Source organism: Gambusia affinis, linkage group LG07, assembly GCF_019740435.1.
Source record: "Gambusia affinis linkage group LG07, SWU_Gaff_1.0, whole genome shotgun sequence".
In the NCBI taxonomy this organism is placed as follows: Eukaryota; Metazoa; Chordata; class Actinopteri; order Cyprinodontiformes; family Poeciliidae; genus Gambusia; species Gambusia affinis.
The window spans coordinates 23394680-23415673 of record NC_057874.1 but is presented as its reverse complement, the minus strand read 5'-3'; the positions used below and the strand labels follow the sequence as shown (position 1 = coordinate 23415673).

Sequence of the window (20994 nt, the reverse complement as noted above, 5' to 3'; positions counted from 1 at the left end):
GAGATAACATGATTCAATTTAGTCAGATTCATCTCCCTCCGAAGAGGGTCAAGGGAGATCAGGGGATCATGCGAGATTATGGAAGATCACACGACGTCACTGTTTTGCGCCTGGAAAAACGTCAAAGTAGTTTTAGTTACACATTAAACTATAGATATTCACTTTTCTCTGCAGGGCACTATTGGCATTTCAGAACTGCACTGTAACAGTGCAGTTCTTAAATGTCACTGCACTTTTAAGAACTGCAGTGACAGTTCTTAAACTGTGCATTTAAAGTCTGACCTTTTAAAAAAATAGTATTTGAATTAACGTAATTAAATCATGGAAAGGATTTTCACACGATTAAATAGCTTTCTTTCAGCATGAAGCATGTTTGTTGAGCTAACTTAATTTTCATGAGTTGGATCAACTTAATAAGTAGTGTGAAGGTATCACTGTAACATAAGTTGGTTTCTTGGGAGTGCTGTGGTGGCGCAGGGGTTTCGCACACTACATGTTTGGAGGCCTTAGTCCTCAACGCAGACGTTGCTGGTTCGATTCCCGGTCCCAGTGACCTCAATAAATACAAGCTACTAGTGCTGCAAAAACTCTCCAGAGAAAAATTTAGTTGGTTTCAACTAAATTTGCATTAATCTTAGTCAAGTAAATTATTTGGTCCAAAGTGTTGCAGATTAGTTGGACTGGTTCTTTTAAATTACGTTGGGTCCAACTATAGTAAATGACTTGAATCAACCTTAATAAATTAAATTAACACAATTGCTTTACATTGGAATAACCATAATAAAATAAGTTGAGCCAACTCATTTTATTTAAATTAGAATAATTATAATATATTTAGTTGAGCCACCATGTTTAATTTAGAATCAACCCTAGAATAACCATAATAACATACGTTGAGCCAACACAATTGCTTTACATTGGAATAACCTTAATAAATTAAGTTGACCTAACATATTTGCTTTAAATAGGAGTAATAGAATTACATGGTGCTGAAATAAAGTAAAGTGATCAGGTGGAAATCCTTTCCAAGATTTTTTTTATGTTCATCCAAAGAGTTATTTTCTTCAGTGTAATTTAACTTTTACAGTTGGAGGGTAAACTGTCCTTCCTGTGCTGACCTCTTCAAGAACGCACAGCATGAGCTGAGCCTGGCTAGCGTCCCTGCTATCGCATGCTGCTCCTGCCATCTTTCTGTGTGTGTTTTGTGTGTCTTTCCTGAAAGGGTTCAGACAAGGTTATGAGAGGATTTGGGATGATCACAGGCACTAGACAGAGCACTCTTACACAAACACACCAACATGCACTAACATACTCACACACACCCCATATTGCATGCTGCATGGTGCCGAACTCCCGCTAGAACTCCTGCCTTTCTAACATTTTGACAGCTTGGGTTTCCCGGTGGCTTAGTTCATTGAATTCATAGTTCAGAGGAAGACATGTTAATTATCTGATGCTGCCCTTCTAGAGTCAGGTAGTAAATATTCTAAACATCCCAGTGTTTCCATGCTGTCTAAGCATAAATGCAGAGAAAGCCAAATTTAGTTTTTAACACTTCTTACAGAGAAAATACAAATAGTCCTGTAAAAAGTTGAAATACATGCACCTATACAAGATAAACATAACATACTGTGAAAAATGTGAAAATTTGGAGAAAGTAAATTGTAATTGTTTGGAAATTAGGAAAGCCTGTTAAAACATATATGTTTTCAAATGCCTCATAAAAATGTCAGAAGTGGGTAGAGTGAATTTCACCATCATGGGGTACAGATTTTAAAGCCTTTGTCCCCTTTAGTTTTAAATCTGGTATGAGAGGCAGCCAGTAAACCGTCAGCTCACTGCAGAGACGGACCAGCTGGTGAAACAGGCCAGACAGATACAGGCATGTCTCACCATACAGGGAATAACATATATAACACTGTATGTAAAACATTATATCACAATAGCTATATGTAACAACTTTATACAGGAACCTGAAACTAACTAGCGCCACAAAACTCTTCCTAACAAAATCATAATCAATAATTTTTCCAATGAATATTTACAACCATCAAAATATTAAGTTTTTTAATTTTGCTCCTCAAATAATTATGATGACTAAAGAAATTCAGCATGACAGAAAATAATCTACATATTGAAGCCCTTTTGACTTTCTGAGGATATTTCAATCAAGTATTAATATGTTTTTCTGCAAGCTCAAGTGTGTTTTGAGAGGATTTCATACTCACCTATCCTTGAAGCCTTAACAGCACTCATAGAAAATTTGCTGGTGCAGTCAATTAACAATTTACTTACACAAGTTACATTTTATCAAAGGCTATCAAAGGCTGCAGCTCAGCCTTTGATAGATGGTAATGATGCTTTTTCAAGTCAAGTGTCACATTTCTCCTGATAGTTAAACCACTGCACACGGATGCAAGCAACAACGGAAAGTAATAGCCAGCTGGTCTTTTAATAAACTAGTTAAACCACTTACATTTTAATCTCTGAGTTCCACAGCACTTTCAGGAAGCCAGGGCTTCTCTGAAATATTTTACATCAACCTTTGAGAAGGTTGCTTTTATGTGCCAGTTTTAAAAGATAATAGTTTTTGCATTTTACTGCTATTGTGTTCCTGTGAAGTCTTGTTGTTCTCCAAAGTATGAAAATAAGTAAAAGGTATTAAAGGTAACAACTTCTGCTTAAAATATAAACTTGAATTGGGCGTGCTGTGGTGGCGTAGGGGATAGCGTGACCCACATTTGGAGGCCTTCAGTCCTCGACGCGGCCGTCGCGGGTTCGATTCCCGGACCCGGCGACATTTGCCGCATGTCTTCCCCCCTCTCCTTCCCCCTTTCCTGTCAGCCTACTGTCATATAAGGGACACTAGAGCCCACAAAAGACACCCTGGAGGAAAAAATAAAATAAAATAAAATAAACTTGAATTGATGTAGAATAATTGAGACCGGATTTGACAAGTCCAAACGTTGAACTTTGAAGTAAAGTTGATCTGAGCTCAGATGGAAGAGTATAAATAAATATGTTCACTCCTCATTCACTGGTCATGCAAATAGAAAATAGAAAACTTGTTTGTGATGCAAATAAACATTGACTTTTTTTTCCTTTATTTTGCCTCACTGCACCTCACAGGCAGCATCACCCGGGGCAGGAAACCACATCACCAATCTAAGAAATACACTGATTGTATGATTCAACATATAATCAGCTTTAAAACAACATGGGGAAGAAAATAAAAGCTGTGATGTTAGTGTTGGTTATTATTGAAAGTAAGTGAAATTTTCATTTCAAATTATGAAACACATTTCCTAAATAAATTATTTAATGTGCAGTACTATTTATATCAAAAATAAACTTCAAACTATCCTTTGATGGTGCAGGTATGCATCATGATTTAACATGGATGAGGGAACCATATTTTCTTCAATAAAGGTCACTAAAATATATATTTCTATGTAAACATTGTATCAAAGTATATGCACTCTACCATTGACAAACGGAAAGTCCTTTAATAATACTTTGCTTTTAATATTCCCTGAGGTCACATCTTTTCTTTTGAATCCCAAAATTTGAGGCTGTCACCTTTCCATCTACTCTGGTTTTTTAATTAAACCTAGAGGGCATTTTTAGCATAAAAATCTCTCCCTATTTAGATTTACATAATACAAGTGGCAGCATGTTTCAGTAACTGCTTAGTAGAAGGTACTAAAATGTGATTCAGCGGCTCTTTGTTTGCTGTCCCTGGTGATTTGTCTCAGCGCCTTTGTTTTGAGGAACGCAGCAGTTGCTTTGACAAGCATGAAGATGAGGCAGGACATTCGCTAATAGATCAGAGGTATTGAGAGTGTCCCCTCTGATTTAAGAGGTGCCAGATAAGAGTCATATCTAATTAGGAAGCCTCAAACTGGTAACTTCCCAAACTAATTAGTTATACATAGCAGATGACCAGATTAAATTCACAACTCGTGTTGTCAATTTAAGTTAGGATGCTAATGCATATCTCATTATTTCCTGTCAAATGCAGATCACCAGTTTAGCATAGCATACACTGTCCTGCTTTATACTAGAACAATCATATTTTATTCTTTTGTGAATTACCTGGAAATAAATTATCTGCAGATGGAAATGTTCAAAAGATAGTTGATGCAGAAATGTATTTATTTATTTATTTATTTATTTATTTATTTATTTATTTATTTATTTATTTATTTTCAAATTGACTGAGACAACTGGTTCACCTGACAACTGACCAGCCAAGTATTAAATAAGACAAGTAAAGGGGCATGATCTCTCAACAAAGCAATAACACACATAATGTACCATAATTACAGGCTTCCCCTGCAGTATTTCAACGTCTGCTGGTTCTTTGACTTGGTTTCCATGTCAACTAAAGCCACCTCTGCCTGTGGAAACACAAGTTGTATAAAAAGGGCATTAATTTCAGTGTAGTTTATTCAAAGGAGATCAAAAATCAGGATCTATTACTTACAGTAGACTCTGATGGATTTTGGTAGAATATAGTTTTACGTCAAACCTGTTGAAATCAAAGTGCTCCTCTGTCAGTCGTGTGCAAGCTTGTTGTTTCAGCACATCACAAAAATACTGAAATGGTATAATATTTCAAAAAAGGTTTGGTTCAACTTGATTTGAAAGGTTATTATGATGCATTATTGTTCAGATCAGTTCAGCATCTTTCAGCACACTTGTTGGGTTTTTATAACTATGCCCTCCCCACATCTTGATGCTGCCATCACCATGTTTCACAGTGAATATTATTTATGCATGATAGTGTGCATTAGTGTTTTACACTTGGGCCAAAAACCTTTACTGTGTCCTCTACGTTGATTGATTGAAAATAGAAGCAGAACCTCTTCTCTCTTTGTTAGGTTATGTCTGTTGAGATGTAAAATGTGAACAGAATTATTCTAATGTAACACAAGTGTTGTAGATGTCCCTTTCCACCTCAGGCCTAAAAAATCAGATTAATGCAAACTGCAACAATTTTGTGCCCTCAAGCTCCATCTGTGATATCAGTAGAATTGATTTTATACTTTACATTTGACTTATCAAACACTTACTGTTTGTGAATATTAGATAGCACTTGGTTCTTTGTTTTTTTTTAGTGTAAGGTTGTCAAATTAATTAAGGTCTTTATGTTATGAGTTACGTAGTGACGCAAAGTCCTAAAGCATCAATAAAGATGACAGTAAATGTTTAAGTCAAGAGTGACATCATTTCTAGACTCCTAAACTGTCATTTTTACTTCAATATAAACAGCTGATCTTCTCTTCTTCTATGGTGCTCAATATCTTTTGAGGACAAACATTGTTGAAACGATTTGCTTGGTGGTGATTTGTTTCACTTTGTTTATATTGCAATTTTTAGATCTTTATCAGCATATCTTTTTATATACATGTTGTAATATTGTTTTTATATTGTTTAAATAGGATTAAACTGTCTCAAGGTTTGTATTTGTATCTAAGTTCCTGCCACAGGGAAAGGTGTGATTACTCACTTCAACTAGAGAAATATGCAGGAGGGGCATTTATGGGGGAAGAAAGGTGGGAGGAAGGCTGAATCCATAAATAGTAGATCTAAACAGATATTGTCTTGGTCGATATTGCTAAAAACACAAAATGTGTGTTCAAATGAACCTACGGGAATCTATATTTCCCTTAAACGTCAGACACATCATGCGGTACGATTTTAAAACACTGTGTGTCTGTTTTTGCAGTGTGGGTGGGTGTTTTTTAGTGCCAGCTGAAGGTGTAGCGTTCCCTCCATTGAGCCAGCTGGTGCGCCTGTTCCTCATGTAGCGGATCGTCTCATAAAAGGGCGCAAAGTTCAAACACATGTACCCACTGACTGTGATAGCCAGATGTCCCAAATAAATCTAGAGTCCTGGATTTAAGGGAGATTTTGATGCAGTGCAAGCTGTTGGAATATAAGAAGTACAGATGGCACATAGCTGTGCTGATTCTGCTGCCTGTTGCCTCAAAAAAACCACCATCAAGGTCTTCTTTTGGACATGGCAAAAGAAAACCTTCAGTTGCAAATTAATGTTTTAATATGATCCTTAAAAATATTAGGAACTTAAGCATCTACATATGTGCTGTTTGCATGATATCTACTATTGATTGGGTGGTGGCTTGGAATATACAGAACTGCAAGATTGATTATATTTATATAATGTGTTGAAAGAGCTATTTATTACTTTAAATGACATGGATGAACCAACGACTCTCACTGGTTATCTTGTGATATCTGAATCATGAATTACACCATTCAAGGAATTTGCTTCTTAGAAGTTTTAAGATGAATACTTATTAATTAAGGCATCAGTATGGAACATCACAGTCTACTAGAAGTCATAAAGGAGTAATCACATTTCATATTACTGCAGAAAAAAAGCAACATTAAACTTTCCAAAAGACTTACAAAATCATTGAACTACTAAGTAGCATTAAGATTAAGCTATCAGCCATTTTAATGGCTATGAAAGGCTGTTTGATGAGTTAGGAAATTAAAGTCTCATAAGTGTTCAGTTAAGCTGAATACTTATATGTTGTTGCTTTACCATTCTGTTTTGAAATAAACAAAATGGTAAAGCAACAAATTTGCTTTCCTAAAATCTCAGGAAATTCAAGCTCAAAATTGAAGGTTTTTGGTACAATATTCATCATTATCTATAAATTAATCACCAGCTGCAACGGTTTTTAAAATCTCTGCTTTATTATCTAAACTGAGAAATTGTGTTTTATGTTTTTGGGTTTTTTTTTACTAAAGGACACATTTTGAAAGTGAAATGCATTTCAAGGAACCTTTGCCTAGAAGGGTATTGAGCTGGAAAGCATAGATTGAGAAATTTAGCAGTGCTCCTTTCAGGAATCTACTTTATACAAGCAGCATTATATGGATTTCAAGTGTTATTTGTGTTTTATACAATATCATGTTAAAAACCTAAAAACTATTACATGGCATGAGTATTTTTTGTCTGCTTTAGCTCATAATTAATGTTATTTGGTGACATGTTGCACTGTAGCATCTCTGTAGTTCTTATCCTGTATGAAATGGCAAAAGTATTCATTCTATACTTTTGCCGTTTCAATTTATTTCTTAAAGAAGTCTCACTGATAGTTTAAGTGGGGAGAAAAGAACAACTCCTTTGGTTTCGTTCAATAGTGAGGTAAGAACTGCAGGACTCTGTGGTGTCATGAATAGTCAGTTCAAACACACCCTTTCAGCCTGCAGTTGTAGATAATTATGTGCTTCTCTTGTCTCCTCTATTGCACTGATATGCCTGTTAGTCTCCTGGTGCTATTGTGCTCAGGGGTTTAATGCTGACTCTGGTGCTGCTGCCTTGGTTGATGAACACCCTTGGTGTTAGAGATAATCTATATATGTGTCATATTTTGGTGTGCTGAACAAGCTGTTCTGTTTTAGTTTAAAAACCATTGCTCCAAGTTCAACCATGCTTACTGGTATTTACCTGATATGTCCATAAATCTGCTGTTATTTGTTGTCTGCTACATATTTAGGCAGCATTACATAAACATATAGACAGTAAACATTTTACATACTATGTAACGATCAGACTGATTACTTGAAAATATTTTATCAGTGTCTATTTATGTTTATAAAAAATAAGAGTATACATCAAATATGTATAAAAAGTAATTTGACTAAAAATGGTTACTCTTTTTCATCATCACTATATGAAAGATCATTAGTATAGATGTCCATTACTTATTTTAATTAAAATTACTAAACTGACGCAAAGTGGAAAGGCCATGTGTTTCCCTTGTTGTTTTTAAGCACCCAGTGAAAAGCTGTTTCAGATGTGATGCCCTTTGCATGAAAGTTTTGGTATTTTTAACCTTGAGGCCTTGCTGCACTGAGTACTAAAATTCTACTAATTACTCAACGCCGTCAGGATGATGCAGCAGGGTTCCCAGCAGGAGCTCTGTAAAAATGGTTGCTGGTTCTATGATGAGAGGTTTCTCTTGGACGCTTTGCCTCAGTTTCACTGCAGTTCACAACCAACACTATCAGCAGGAATCCAGTCAGTCTCTCTTTTAAACACTTGAGTTGTGAGGCTGCAAGACGTGTAATGCTGTTAATTTTTTAAAAGCAATTCCATAAAGGCAGAGTGGTTTGTTGGTAACATTTTAAAGGTTGTTAAGCTACGTATTAAACTTCTGCTAAAATCTAGGTAGCTAACATAATTTTGGTTCACAAATTTCTGTAAATTCCTGCTTTGTTTGATGTGATTGTGGTTTATTTTTTATTTACAGCTTTAGTTGATCTTCAAACTAATATTCATCCACACATATAGATTTTCCACCAGAACACCTTTATGTTATTTAAACGTTTACTGTCTTCAGATTATAGTTGCACTGATTTTAAGTCTAATTGTCTTTTTGTATTTTGGATGTGAATATTTTTTTCTGGCAACTCGTCTCTTTATAGTTTTGATTTAGCGTTTTCTTCATATTGAAATTGTAACTAGTTCAAAAGTAATTATTTTTTAAATACAAGTTTTAACATGAAAAAAATACATTTATATATACACTAAGGGTTTGGTCAATGTTTTGTTGACCATCAACATACCATTAAACGTTAACTCAACATTAACGCAGTCAAAATGTACATAATCCATAATTAATCACTACATTAAAAAGGTAGTATATGTTTTCACATATTAATAGGATGAAACAATACAATCCCCTGAAATAGAATGTGATTCAATCTGATACAGCTTCATGAGTGATCAGTTTCTTTTCCTGTATTTTGTTATTTTGCATCTGGGCAACCACAAACAACAGAAAATTATTGGAGTAATAACATACTAAGGTGCTTGAAATAGTTTTCATGTGTTTTGAGTGAACTTTCAGAGTTAAAGGGTTAATGTAGTCTGTGCAGAATTGCAGAATTAATCGAATCAATTGCAGTAAACCTTGGCTGCTACACAATATCCATCTTGCACAACAAATCCCTATCCACACTCAGAAATATATGAAAGGATTAAGTATCTTGACTTCTGTGGTGGTCTGTATTATATCTGCTTCACAGTCAAAGTTTTTATTATATTTCTTCTGGTTCATGTTTATACCATCATACACTGTGAGAACAGCACAGAACTCTCTAAAGCAATAACTCTTGTTGTCTTGTTTCTAAGCTAAGGTTCCCAAAAACAGCTCCACCTCCACTGCAGGCCACATTTATATAATGGTTCAAATGGAAATAAGAAGTATATATTTTGTAATTCCCATTATAGGAAGACTCAGACCTTAGGTAGAAACATGAAGATACACTTGGCAACGTAATAAACTCCTGTCTACAGCTCTTTTCTTTTCCCCTGCTGGGTTTACTTTTGGACCTTTGCAAATGCTGTTTACATCACAAAAAGTACTTATGAATATTTCAATACCCAACTATGAGGTTGTGCAATAAGGAAGCATAAAATATCTACATATAGTTGATTTCACACATATAGTATAATATGATAAATATCGCAGTATTATAAATATATAACATGATGGTGATATGTACTGCAGACAGTTTTGTTTTGTAGATCTGAGACTTTTTCACTCTCAATGACAATGAATATGTGTATGTACAGAAATAGTGTGTGTATGTGTGGCCAATGCACCTGGCTCTGTGCTGCCTATGCAGCTGTCTGCCAAGATCAGGATGGGCATTTAACCCCACAGCCTTGTTCAAGGCCTATAGGATAAATTAGAGCACTAATAATAGAAGAAGCTTCAGGGGGTAAGGTAGGGGAGTTATGTTCCAGCTTGTGTGTGTTAATTATCTCTGCGTGTGCTGGTGGGTGTGTGCGTGTGGGCGTGCTTTTGTGTGTGTGAATGTAGAACTTCATGCAGTTAAAACCACTGACAGTGGGAGTTCAATCTTTGCTTGTGAGACCTTGAAGAAATTGATTTTATTTGCATAACTCAAAAATGCTGAATTTATTTGCTTCATGAGAAAGCTTTTAAATGCTATGTACATAAATAAATTATTACAGTTGATACTGTTGTTTATAATATCTCTTTGTTATTTAGATTTTTATACTTTTAGATCCAGGATTTTGGGTCTGTTTTAATGTAAATATCTGTTGATAATATCAGTGTCATGTTTTGATCCAGGACACTTGTTCTTAAGCACCTGGCATTGTTTTTGTCCAGGTGTTGTGTGTAAACTAATATTAATTATCCACACAGGCACCGTCAGCTATGATGCAGCATTTTGTTTACTTGTGTCCATATTTACGAGATCAATAATTACACAATAAGCCTCAGAACGATTCTTTGTAAATATTTACATCCAGCCAACCTGACAATGAAGGGTCATGGATAAAATGGACATCAGAGCAAGATAGTAGTTTAAAAGTGACTCCTCTCAAGCTTTTGAGTTTGTTGAGGTGGTAAATCTCAGTAAATGGTATAAAAACGTTGCTACATTAAGCAGCAAACTGACTCTAACAGAATAGCTCAATGAGTCTTTGTAAATAGTCCTTAATAAGTCCTGAGTGGAACCAACACCAAGTGTGTCCAGGAGAGACAGAGAGACTTTGTACCAAGTGACTCATTCCAATAAGCTCAGATATCAATGAATCTGATAGAGAATCTATGGCTAAAGATTTGGGTTATGGCAATGAGGACTTCCAACTTCAAAGAATTAGAGCTTCTGACCAAAAACAAAACCACGTCTTCATCTGTTATTGTTATTTATATTATTTGAAGTATAATTATTGATAAAACTGATATCAGATAATAATATGTTAGAATAACATATAAGCTGCCATCAGGTGTTGTAGTTTTTTTTTCTTCAGACAATTGTATAAAGGCATTTGTAAAAAAAACAAAAAACAAAAAAAAACACTTTAGGTGTTTATGTGTTTTTAAATGATCAAGGTTTATAAATAACAACTAATAAATTACAGTCAGAACTGTGACTAAACAACTAACAAACACCTGGATCCAAATGTTCCAAGCATGGTGGGAAGGGAAAAAGAGTTCCTTTGTCAAAAAAAAAAAACACCACTCATCAGCTTACAGAAGTGTCAGTCAAGAGGAAATCTAGCTACATTTTCATAAATTTAAAAACCATCTCAGTTTGCATTTGCTCAGTTATTTCTACTCTCCTATTTAGAGGTAAATATAATTGTTCTTAAATGCCTTCAGATGTTTTTGAACCTGAGTCAGACAAAGAAAAGACACTCTCCTTATTGAGATTCTTGTTTCTTTCTGTCCATCAGAAACACAAAGTGGATCTGTTCTACAAGGTCCGACATGTTATGATGGAGCTGATTGACTTGAGGAGGCAGCTGCTGTCCGGTCACCTCACACAGGACCAGAGCAGAGACGTCAAGAGACACATCACCGTCAGACTTGACTGGGGCAACGAGTGAGAAAACATCTTTCATCCTTATAAAAAAAAAAGCTTCTTTTACTCACAGTGATGCACATAAAACTTACAATGGATTTAAAGTCATAACTCATAACTGATCTTAAAATTGAATCATTGAAAAAGAAAGTTTCCACAGAGGTTTTGATTTAAACTGGCAAACTTTCTCAGCACTTAAAGTCAGCAGATGAGTGACTCCCCAGATCCCTGCATTGGGTAATAGAAGTGATTTTCAGAAGCAGATGACTGAAGTATATTACCAGTAGTTGAAAAGATTCATGAAGTCAGTAAAAGGCTGATAGAAAACAGATGGGATGGAATAAAACTCCTGTGTGCCTTCAGGCTGACTATATTAGGAATTTGATTTAATTACTTTACAGTTGCAGATTACTACAGAGAAAAAAACCTCAAAATTTGCATCCTTCTAAGTATATTATGTTGGATTTGTATTTTTAGCTGCCACAAATTAATTTTTGACTTTATCTGTTCTTCTTTAAACATAGTTGATAAGATATGTAAATTCCAAAATGTTGAGACAAAAAAGTCTTGAACAAAAGTGTGATCTGAAAAACATCAATCTTAAGACTAAAAAAAGTCCTGACTTGTGAAAATGTTTTGGTTGCTACAGTTAGGAGAAAGAATTCAGATTAACTATCAATAAACTAGTGGAACAAGTTATAATAACTCAGAAAATAACATTTATTCAAGTCACTTCTGTTATAGCTGTAATATTTCTTTGCACAAGCTGAGATCTTCTTATTGACAGCGATTTTCACATATCAATGCAAACAGGGCTCAGTGAGCAAACCAAATCATTTTTGACCACACTTCCTCAAAAACATCTTAATGAGGGGCTGCTTATCTTGTTGAGCAGATCAATGCTACTGCATTTTACAGCTGGTGGGAACTGGTGGGAAAGTTAATTCATTTCAAGGATATATTGAGACTGTGATATTTTGATATCACAGTATTCATGTATATATTTTATATCTATGGTATTACATAATACCATAGTATTAATATTGGTAGAATAAACCCTTTTCTGTGGTTCAGTGTGGTGACATGTTGAAGTATTCATAGTTAATACAATTAGTCCAGAAAAGTTTTAATATTGGAAATAAGCTATTTGCTATTGAAACATTTGAGTGTTTGAGCTAAAATATAAAGATTTACACATTGATTTTGTTTCCAATGAACAACAATTTGAAATGCATATTCATTGTGCATAAATCTTAATAATACCATGTCTTAAAGGTTTTATGCAACAAATAAGGGGCCTTTTCTTCCCATCTGGGTTTCAACTGCCACCCTATTCCTACCCTGAAAAACAATTTCACCAGCCAAGACATTTATTCACCATGTCTTTGAAGTTTGGATCAACGTCTTTGATTTGCAATCAAAGCAGGCTCAGTCATGATTTAGGAGATATGAAACACAGGCAAAGACATTTCTTTGACAATGTAAGAAATGATGATGTTCAGGTGTGATTGCTTTGGAGGTTTGTGTATCTTGGTCTATATCTAAATTATCTTTTATGAAATTTAAAATTGAAATCTTATCATGCCTTTTTTGTCTTTTTCTCCAGACACTTGGGTCTGGACTTGGTCCCAAGGAAGGAGTTTGAGATGGTTGATGAAGACCAGATAAGTGTCTCAGATTTGTATAAAATGGTAAGACATTTGTTCAGGTCATTAAGTTGCTATTGTCAAAAGTTGTTGCCTTACAATCCTTTCAGACATAATATCACACAAAAGGGGAGATTATCCTACCATATAATCTTCCTACCATAGATTATATAGTAGGAAGACAGAAAAATGCTTCCTCTGTGCCAAGACACCTGTTATTTAAATTAAGTCAAATAAAGAACCACAGTTTGAAGACTGTGTGTAGAAAAGCAGCTCAAATATGAACCCAGCCGAGAGACTACACTACACTGTTCCCCTTAAATATTAACCAACATCTTTTTTGGTCTGATCATTAGAACAGGCATATAAATGCATCAAGAGTAGTTTGAGAAAACATGCAATTTACATTCAGAGTGGAAGAGGGCTAAAGATGGCTGCATTACTTCATAGACATGCGTACGTACTGTGGTTGATGCTGAGGTCATACATGAATAACTGATGCATCTCTCAATGCAACAGCACATTTGTTGAAATTCTTTCACATCATATTCTCATAATTCTGAGTTGCTAAAGTACAAAACTTGTGTCTCCTTTTAGATGTTAGTTTGAAGGATCTGTCTGCTCCATTAGCATTAAGTTCAAGCAACCAAATTGTATGAAGATTGTGTTTTTAAGTGCAGTGGCAGCAAGCTTTAATGCATTCACAACTGTCCCTGAAAATGCAGGCGAAGTGAGGCTTTTTGTTTTCAAAGGAATCAAACTTCTTATTTTAGTTTGTTAGTTAAACTGCACCTAAGACTATCATCAGCCAATTAAAATTAATGTCAAAATACATTTTAATCCTAAATCGCTTCTGAGAAACCTTGCAGGTAAATAATTGTCTCTGGGTTGCAAATAAAGACAAAACTGCAAAAAGTAATCCATTTTGCTTAATGAGATATTACACTATTCAAGTACTAAAGATTTTAAAAATGTGTATCCTGAACTTATTTTTAGAAATAATATTTCGTAACATTTGCTGTTTTATTACAAGCTTTAAACTTTTTTTTTTATTTTTATCGGGAGGTCATCCTTTCAGTAAAATCCTAAAAACTTGACCAATAGCAATAAAAACGTCTTTCATCCTTTCACTGTGACTGTAAAAAATCAAACACTTTTTTTTTTTACATTAAAAGTAATTTTACATTTTTAAGTTAAAAGAGCAAAAAATAACCCAGAAAGGTTAAATGAAAAGGTTACACCATTTTGTTTAAACATTAAATAAAAATCTCTTGTGTTTTCTATGCTGCCAGAATTATATTAACACTTTATTTACCACTTTATTTGTGTTGATTTAACTTGCAGCTGTGCTTATTGCCCCTGTTTGCTTACATGCTGGTTTAGGGCATAGATTTGAAATATTTTTGCAGAAAGAACTGTAGACTTACAGTACAGACCAAAAGTTTGGACACAATTTTGTGTCCAAACTTTTGGTCTGTACTGTATATTAATCATTATTAATCAATCCAAGACGTAAACATGGAGTAATATTTTCTATAAACATGCTTGCTTCTGATAGATGTAATTTGAAACAGTGAATCAATAGAAGTATTTGATAGTGCTCCTGTACACAGTTTATGTTAAATTAAGTGATTTGAACTTCTCTCCTGTGGTACAACTGAACAAAAACCTGCCCTCTGCCTATAAATCATCAACCTTTTTAAAAGTTAGGAAATGATATGACTATTTCTGTCTGTACAGTGTTTCTCTTTCTTCTTTTCTTTAAAAACCAAATAAAAGTAACATCTTATATCAAACTTTTTTTCTGGAAACAGTCGTATGTTCTACTTAGTAACTAAATCAAAGCAAGCAATTTCCCTTTTGTTTCAATTCATTGTGTTGCTTAAGTTTTTACCACAACCATCACAAGGCATAAATTGGCCTGAAATGAAGCAAGGATGTTAGTGTGCAGACTGCAGCCATGTGCTGGTGGTTTCATCCGAGTCCTTCAGGTCACTTCAAAACTGCTGAACTGACGACCTGAACTAATGACTGTAAAATTACTCTTCGTATCCGTACGACCAGTTTTGTAGATCTTCATGATTCTATTCACAAAAGCATCAATCTACCGTAAATGTTTTCAGCTGTTACTCAGGTGAACTGTGATGGATTGGGAAACATTTTCTAAATACCGTAAATGTTTTCTTATTATGAAGTTAGGGTTATCATTTCCAAACTACAGAAGTTCCAGAAGTTGCTAAGCAATTTAAAATCTTTTATAATCATCTTTCTTTTCAAGGGCACACTGCATCATGTTATAATGTTTAAAGTTAAGTTTGTGTCTTATTTTTTGTCATTGTCATGCTATCTTAAAAAACTTTAGTTTGTATTTAGAACATATTTTTCCTCCTGACCTACCATAATGAAAACCTATTACAAAATTCCTGACACTAATTAAAGTTGATGTGACTGTGGTTTGAGACACATCCTTGCAGATTCTTGGTCTTTTAGAAAAACTTTAAGTTTTTGCTTGATTCAAAATAGCTCAACAGGCTCAGACAATCACTGATGTTGCTGTAATGGTTTCTTTAGTTGCTTAGAGACTGATCTGAAATCAAGAAACAGGGAAACTGAGGAGGACTAAACATATGAGGATTTATAGCACAATTTTAAGAAATACAGTTTCAGAACAGGAAAATGCCTTCATACCAATCATCTTTACCAGTTTATTCTATTCTTATTCTTTGTTACCAACAGACAAAAAATCACAAGCACCATTCAATGCTCTTGTAACATTAAGCTAAAACCTTTTGGTTTCATGAGTAGAGAATCAGGCTTTTAAAACAGATAGCTGTTATTTAATAAATTAAATACTCAATAACAATAACTGTAATCTGAATTATAGTTATTCAGTCTTTATTATTTACTTAATCTTTTAAATAACAAGCGGTTGAACAAATAACTGGTATCCATTGAAAACACGATCTATATTAATGAAATAGTAGGTATTTGTTCATGCAGCTATGCCATACGCAATAAAATTGTATTTGTCTGTTATTAGTGTCAATCTCTAGTAAACAACTCATTCTGATTCATTAAAACTTAGTTTTAAGATTAAACAAGAGAAAATGCTAGCAGACTGGTTCTGGTTTCTCTCAGGTTGGAATAATTGGAGCCGTCTTGTCAGTGACGGTCCTTATTCCCATTCATCAAACAGCATTTGACTTATTGCTTCCTCTCTACTCAAAAAACCACTTGACAAATTAAGGAGACAAGTTGGAGTAATGAGTCTCTGAGGTATTAAAATATTTTCATCATCTGAGGGAGCGACTGAAGAGGAGAGGGAAGAAAGGGAACTTAGGTTGGAAAGGAGCACAGATCACAAACAGCAGCAAGTCAGAAAGAGATGAGGAGAAAATGAGTAGAGAAGAAAAATGTGAAGAAGGGAAAATGAAAGGAGAATGGATTCAGAAAGAAAGAACCATTGTCAAATAAAAGAAAGTGAAAAATCACAAAATTGTATGTGTAGTTTAGCAGAAGATTAAACTACACAAGCAGAATAAACCTGATGTTTTCTTTGTCTTCTACAGCATCTGTCCAGCAGACACAGCGTCCAGCAGAGCACCACACAGGTTATGTTTCCATTACTATCTGTATGAAGTCTGAAGTCTTGCATGTCTGGCAATACTTCAGACTAAACACAAACTAAATATTTTGTTTAGTAAAATATTTTAGTACACATGAAGTGATAAGGTAAAACTAAGACCTCACATCATGAGGAGACTGTACAGTTACAGTACTTTGGGTAAATATTCAAATTATTTAATCAGTTGCAAAGAATATTTTCTTAAGTATTCTAATACCTCAGGCATGAGCTTTTCAAATTTGCCCACTCTCATAAAATCAGATATTGGCCATCAAACTCCATTTAGTAGGCCATAAAGTGGATATACCAAACATAAATGCATTATTTACCAAATACCGCGGTCCAACTAGTCCTTTATAGGTGATGATTCTGATCCCAAAGTTTTATTTGTGTGTAAAAACCCAAAAGCTTTACAGATCCACAGCAATGAGTTACCCCCTGTAAACTTTAGCTGTAAAATGTTACATTAAGTGTGCTCACTGAAGTTAAGATTAAGATCAAACAATCTAATCTTGATGCAGATCAACAGATTAAGCTATGTTGTGAATAAATAGATAAAATCGTTTCAAAAACAGATTCAAGTTTTAAGAAACAAATACAATAGTTTAAAACTTTACCCAGATAAGCACCAGATGGAGCCCCAAACTATGTAATTGATCAAACAAAAATGATAAAACAAACTCTCAATGTTCTATTTTGTGTTTTTTCAGGGCGAGAATAGCCGGCAGAGACACGGAGAACCATCCAGGGTTCCGGTACCACACCACCTACTGGTCAACCTGAAGAGCTTCACCTACAACAGCATAGGAGAGGACACAGACATATTTTTCTCTCTCTACGATCTGAGGGAGGGAAAGACCATCAGGTATGAATCAATGTTAATTATTTCAGTTTTGTTTAGTTTTGCAGTTGTTTGTTGATTAGTAAATGAAAGATCATTCAAAATGACCTTCATGTCTTGTGTGTGTGTTTAAATACAGAAGTAAAAATACACATGCTATTCAAATAATTGATTATCTAAGTAAGTCAGAATTTCCCTATTGAGTTTTAATAATTTTTTTAAATGTGAAAAACAAAAACAATATTTGTAAATCTGAAATATTATGAAAATTTCTTTTACAAACATATTTCATGGCTGTATAATAGTAATGCATTTATCAGACACTGGCATTATGTGTCGCTTGTGAGTGGAATAGATCAGGTTGATCTGATTCTGAAATGGGAACTGACTGCAAAAAAACATGTTGATTATGTTTAATAAAGTTTCAAATTAGCTGAGTTTCACAGGGAAGGAAACATCCATCCGTTTTTGGTGAGGAAATCTAAACGGTTGTTCATGCATGAAATTGTTTCACTGATTTAACCTTAACCAAGCTCCATTTCCTTTACAGAATTATTGCTGGTATTGCATGGACGAATGAGATTTGTGGGAAGCTTGGTTAAAACCATTCAGCTCAGTGATGATAAGATGACGAAATTTTCACAGGAAGTAATGTCTACTGATATTGCAAACTTTTGTGAGGTGATTATAAAGTGTTTCTACAGTCAAATCATAAAGTGACAAATCATGGATTTGGGTGATAAAACATGATGAAATTGCAGACAATACTTCATTTTGAATTGAAAAGTGGACATTTTTGCAGCCTTTAAATCCATAACTAAGACTTCTCATGACTACTTACACTAGAGTTGCAATTATTCAAAGAAAGAAATGCTGACAGAAGCTGAAGAAGAAAGAAGATTGCCCCAGCCAAAATATGAAGAAAAGATGAAGAAGCCCTGAAATCAGTCATGTTCACAAAGACAGGACTGTCAATAATTCCTAAGACTTCTAAAATGAAATAATTTAATAAATCGACAAACATTCTCTTCTGTGGTTACTGGGACGTTTAAGCCATATATCCTGAGTTCACTTCAACCAGCCTGCTGATAGTTCCATCGAGTCAAGGCATCACTTAAATAGAAGCTGTCTGGCAACATGAAGTAGGCTAACAGATCTCAAAAGGCTATAAATAATGTTTTGATCTAAACAAATGAAGAATAGATTGGAAATAAAGTCACTGGCATTAATCAGACTGAAAAGTATTACAATAGACTCTAGTTAAATGGTCGTTGTTTCGTTCAATGTTTCGCACCTCCGGTGCCACAGCACAGCAGCTTTCCCCACTCTGCAGCTGCGTGCAAACAGATTTGACAGATGTTTTACACCAGAGTTCATACCTTACTCAACACGCCTGATTAACCCCAGGAATGAACAGTTCCTCTACCACTGAGACACTACCCCACCCAATGCAGAAAACCACAGTGACAGCCATTATCCACAAATGGAGAAAACATGGAAAGGTGCTGAACTTTCCCAAACTCCAAAAGCACATCAACGATTCATCCAGGAGTTTTCAAAGGAAACCAGAACATATCTAAATTACTGCAGGTCTCACTTGATTCAGTGAAAGTCAGTGCTCATGATTCAAGAAGAAGAAAAGGACTGACTAAAAGCAACACAGGAATCTGCCTTTTATTTGTTTACTATTTTCCAAAGACTTTTAGTAAAATATTATGTACACTGACAAGACAAAAGGTAATCTTACATACAGTCTGACAAGGTGATGGTGATAGTGTGATGGTCTACAGCTACTTTTCTGCCGTAAGACCTGAAAAACTTATAATTGATGGAACCATGACTTTGTCTCTTTACCAAAAAATCCCGAAGGAGAATGCCTGGCAATTACTTTATAACCTTATGCTCCAGCGTATTTAAGGCTATGCAGCAGGACAATGATCGAATGCACACCAGAGAGAACACTAACATCTCTCAGTGGCCCAGAGGCAAACAAAATAAAGGTTTTGGAGTAATCAAGTCAAAGTCCAGACTTAAATCCACTTAACCTGAAACAGGCCCTCCACTGTCACTGAGTTAAAACTCTGGTGAAATTAAAATTGCTTCTACTGGTTGTTAGATTTATGGGACAATTACTTCTTCTCATAAGACAAGGTTGGTTTGGGTAGCATTTTCCCTAATATTTTTATTTATTTATTTATTTTTATGGTACTTTTTATCTTTAATGATAAAATCTGTTTGAAAGTTAAATAATGGAGACAAAAAAGCAATAACAGAATAAATCTGTAAGCAAAAACGTTTTACAACACAAGGTGTTATAATCATTATCTCCATTGTTGCCTGCGTTCACAGAATATTGTCCTTTTCTACCACTTTGCACTTTAGTGCTGTTTTCCATCATGCACCCTTCCCTGTCTGATATCTCCTTAATAAAGTAGAATAAGTAATAGCAAGTGGCCACACAGAACTTGTTGTTAATAATATATGATCTCCCACCTCTCTCCTCCCTTCCTAATGAATGCCCATTAATTATACATTCTTAGAGAAAATACAATGCTAGCAGACGAATAATAGTTAACGTCAGTAAAGAGGCTGATGTGGGTCAACTGTGATGGTGTGACTGCGTGTGTGTGTAGGGATGTGCATGTGTGTGTTGATGCTGTGTGTGTGCATGCAGGGGTGTGTGTGTGTGTGTGTTGATGCTGTGTGTGTGCATGGAGGGGTGTGTGGCCATATGTGTGCATGTGCGTGCGTGCTCCTGCAGAGAGGAGGATAACAGTCCATTAATGAAATAAATAGGGGCACAAGAAACGCTCTGTCATCTTATCTTCTTTTTGCTTCTTTAATTTCACTCATTGCTGCAAACCAGCTAAGCGGTTCTGCCCTCTCATAACAAACGCAGAGCTGAGCCCACAAATATTTTTGACCTTGAGGGCCTATTTTCTGTCTCTGTCATGACTCGGCTAGAGGACACTAATAGATCCTCCGAGGTGCTCAGATGGGAGATGATGCCTGTCTTTCTCTCCAAAACATCCTAAAGCCATTAAACTCAACATTTCCACCAAGACTGTTTCCCTTCGAAGCAGTTCAACCTATAAAAGTATTTGTGTGACTAAACCTGTAATCGCCATTCCTTTCTCTTTCTCACTGCCTGCAGTGTCCCAGTATAACTTAGATTCATGCTGAGTTTTGTCATTCATTATTTTCTCTTTTCTTTTTTCTTCTTCCTCCTCAAACAATTATTATTACATGTTTTTTGGGAACATCAATCCCAGGGAAGAGGTCTTCTGCTGTTCTTTCTGTCTCACCTTCTTCCAATTTTCTATATTTTATTTAATTGGAAACACTGTTATATAAGTGTAGTTTTCCATTGAAGGTCTGTTGTTTTTAGAAAAGTCATATTATGCGAAACTGAATATATATATTTAAATGTTTGTAGTCTCACAATAAGGTTGTGCAGGGTCACCCATTATAATTTGGAGAAATCAGGCGTTAAGTTT

The 20994-nt window shown here is 35.0% G+C and overlaps 1 protein-coding gene across 9 annotated transcripts in view; it reads left to right on the top strand.

Annotated features, from left to right (window-relative positions):
- The window catches only part of LOC122833817 (dedicator of cytokinesis protein 3-like), a 154511-nt gene that overhangs the window by 92790 nt on the left and 40727 nt on the right, over positions 1-20994 (top strand). For all 9 annotated transcript variants that reach the window (XM_044121730.1, XM_044121728.1, XM_044121723.1 and 6 more), the window contains 4 exons: positions 11258-11406; positions 12992-13076; positions 16601-16642; positions 17367-17521. In XM_044121730.1, the coding sequence (XP_043977665.1) occupies positions 11258-11406; positions 12992-13076; positions 16601-16642; positions 17367-17521 (431 nt within the window). The remainder of the gene's footprint in view (positions 1-11257; positions 11407-12991; positions 13077-16600; positions 16643-17366; positions 17522-20994) is intronic.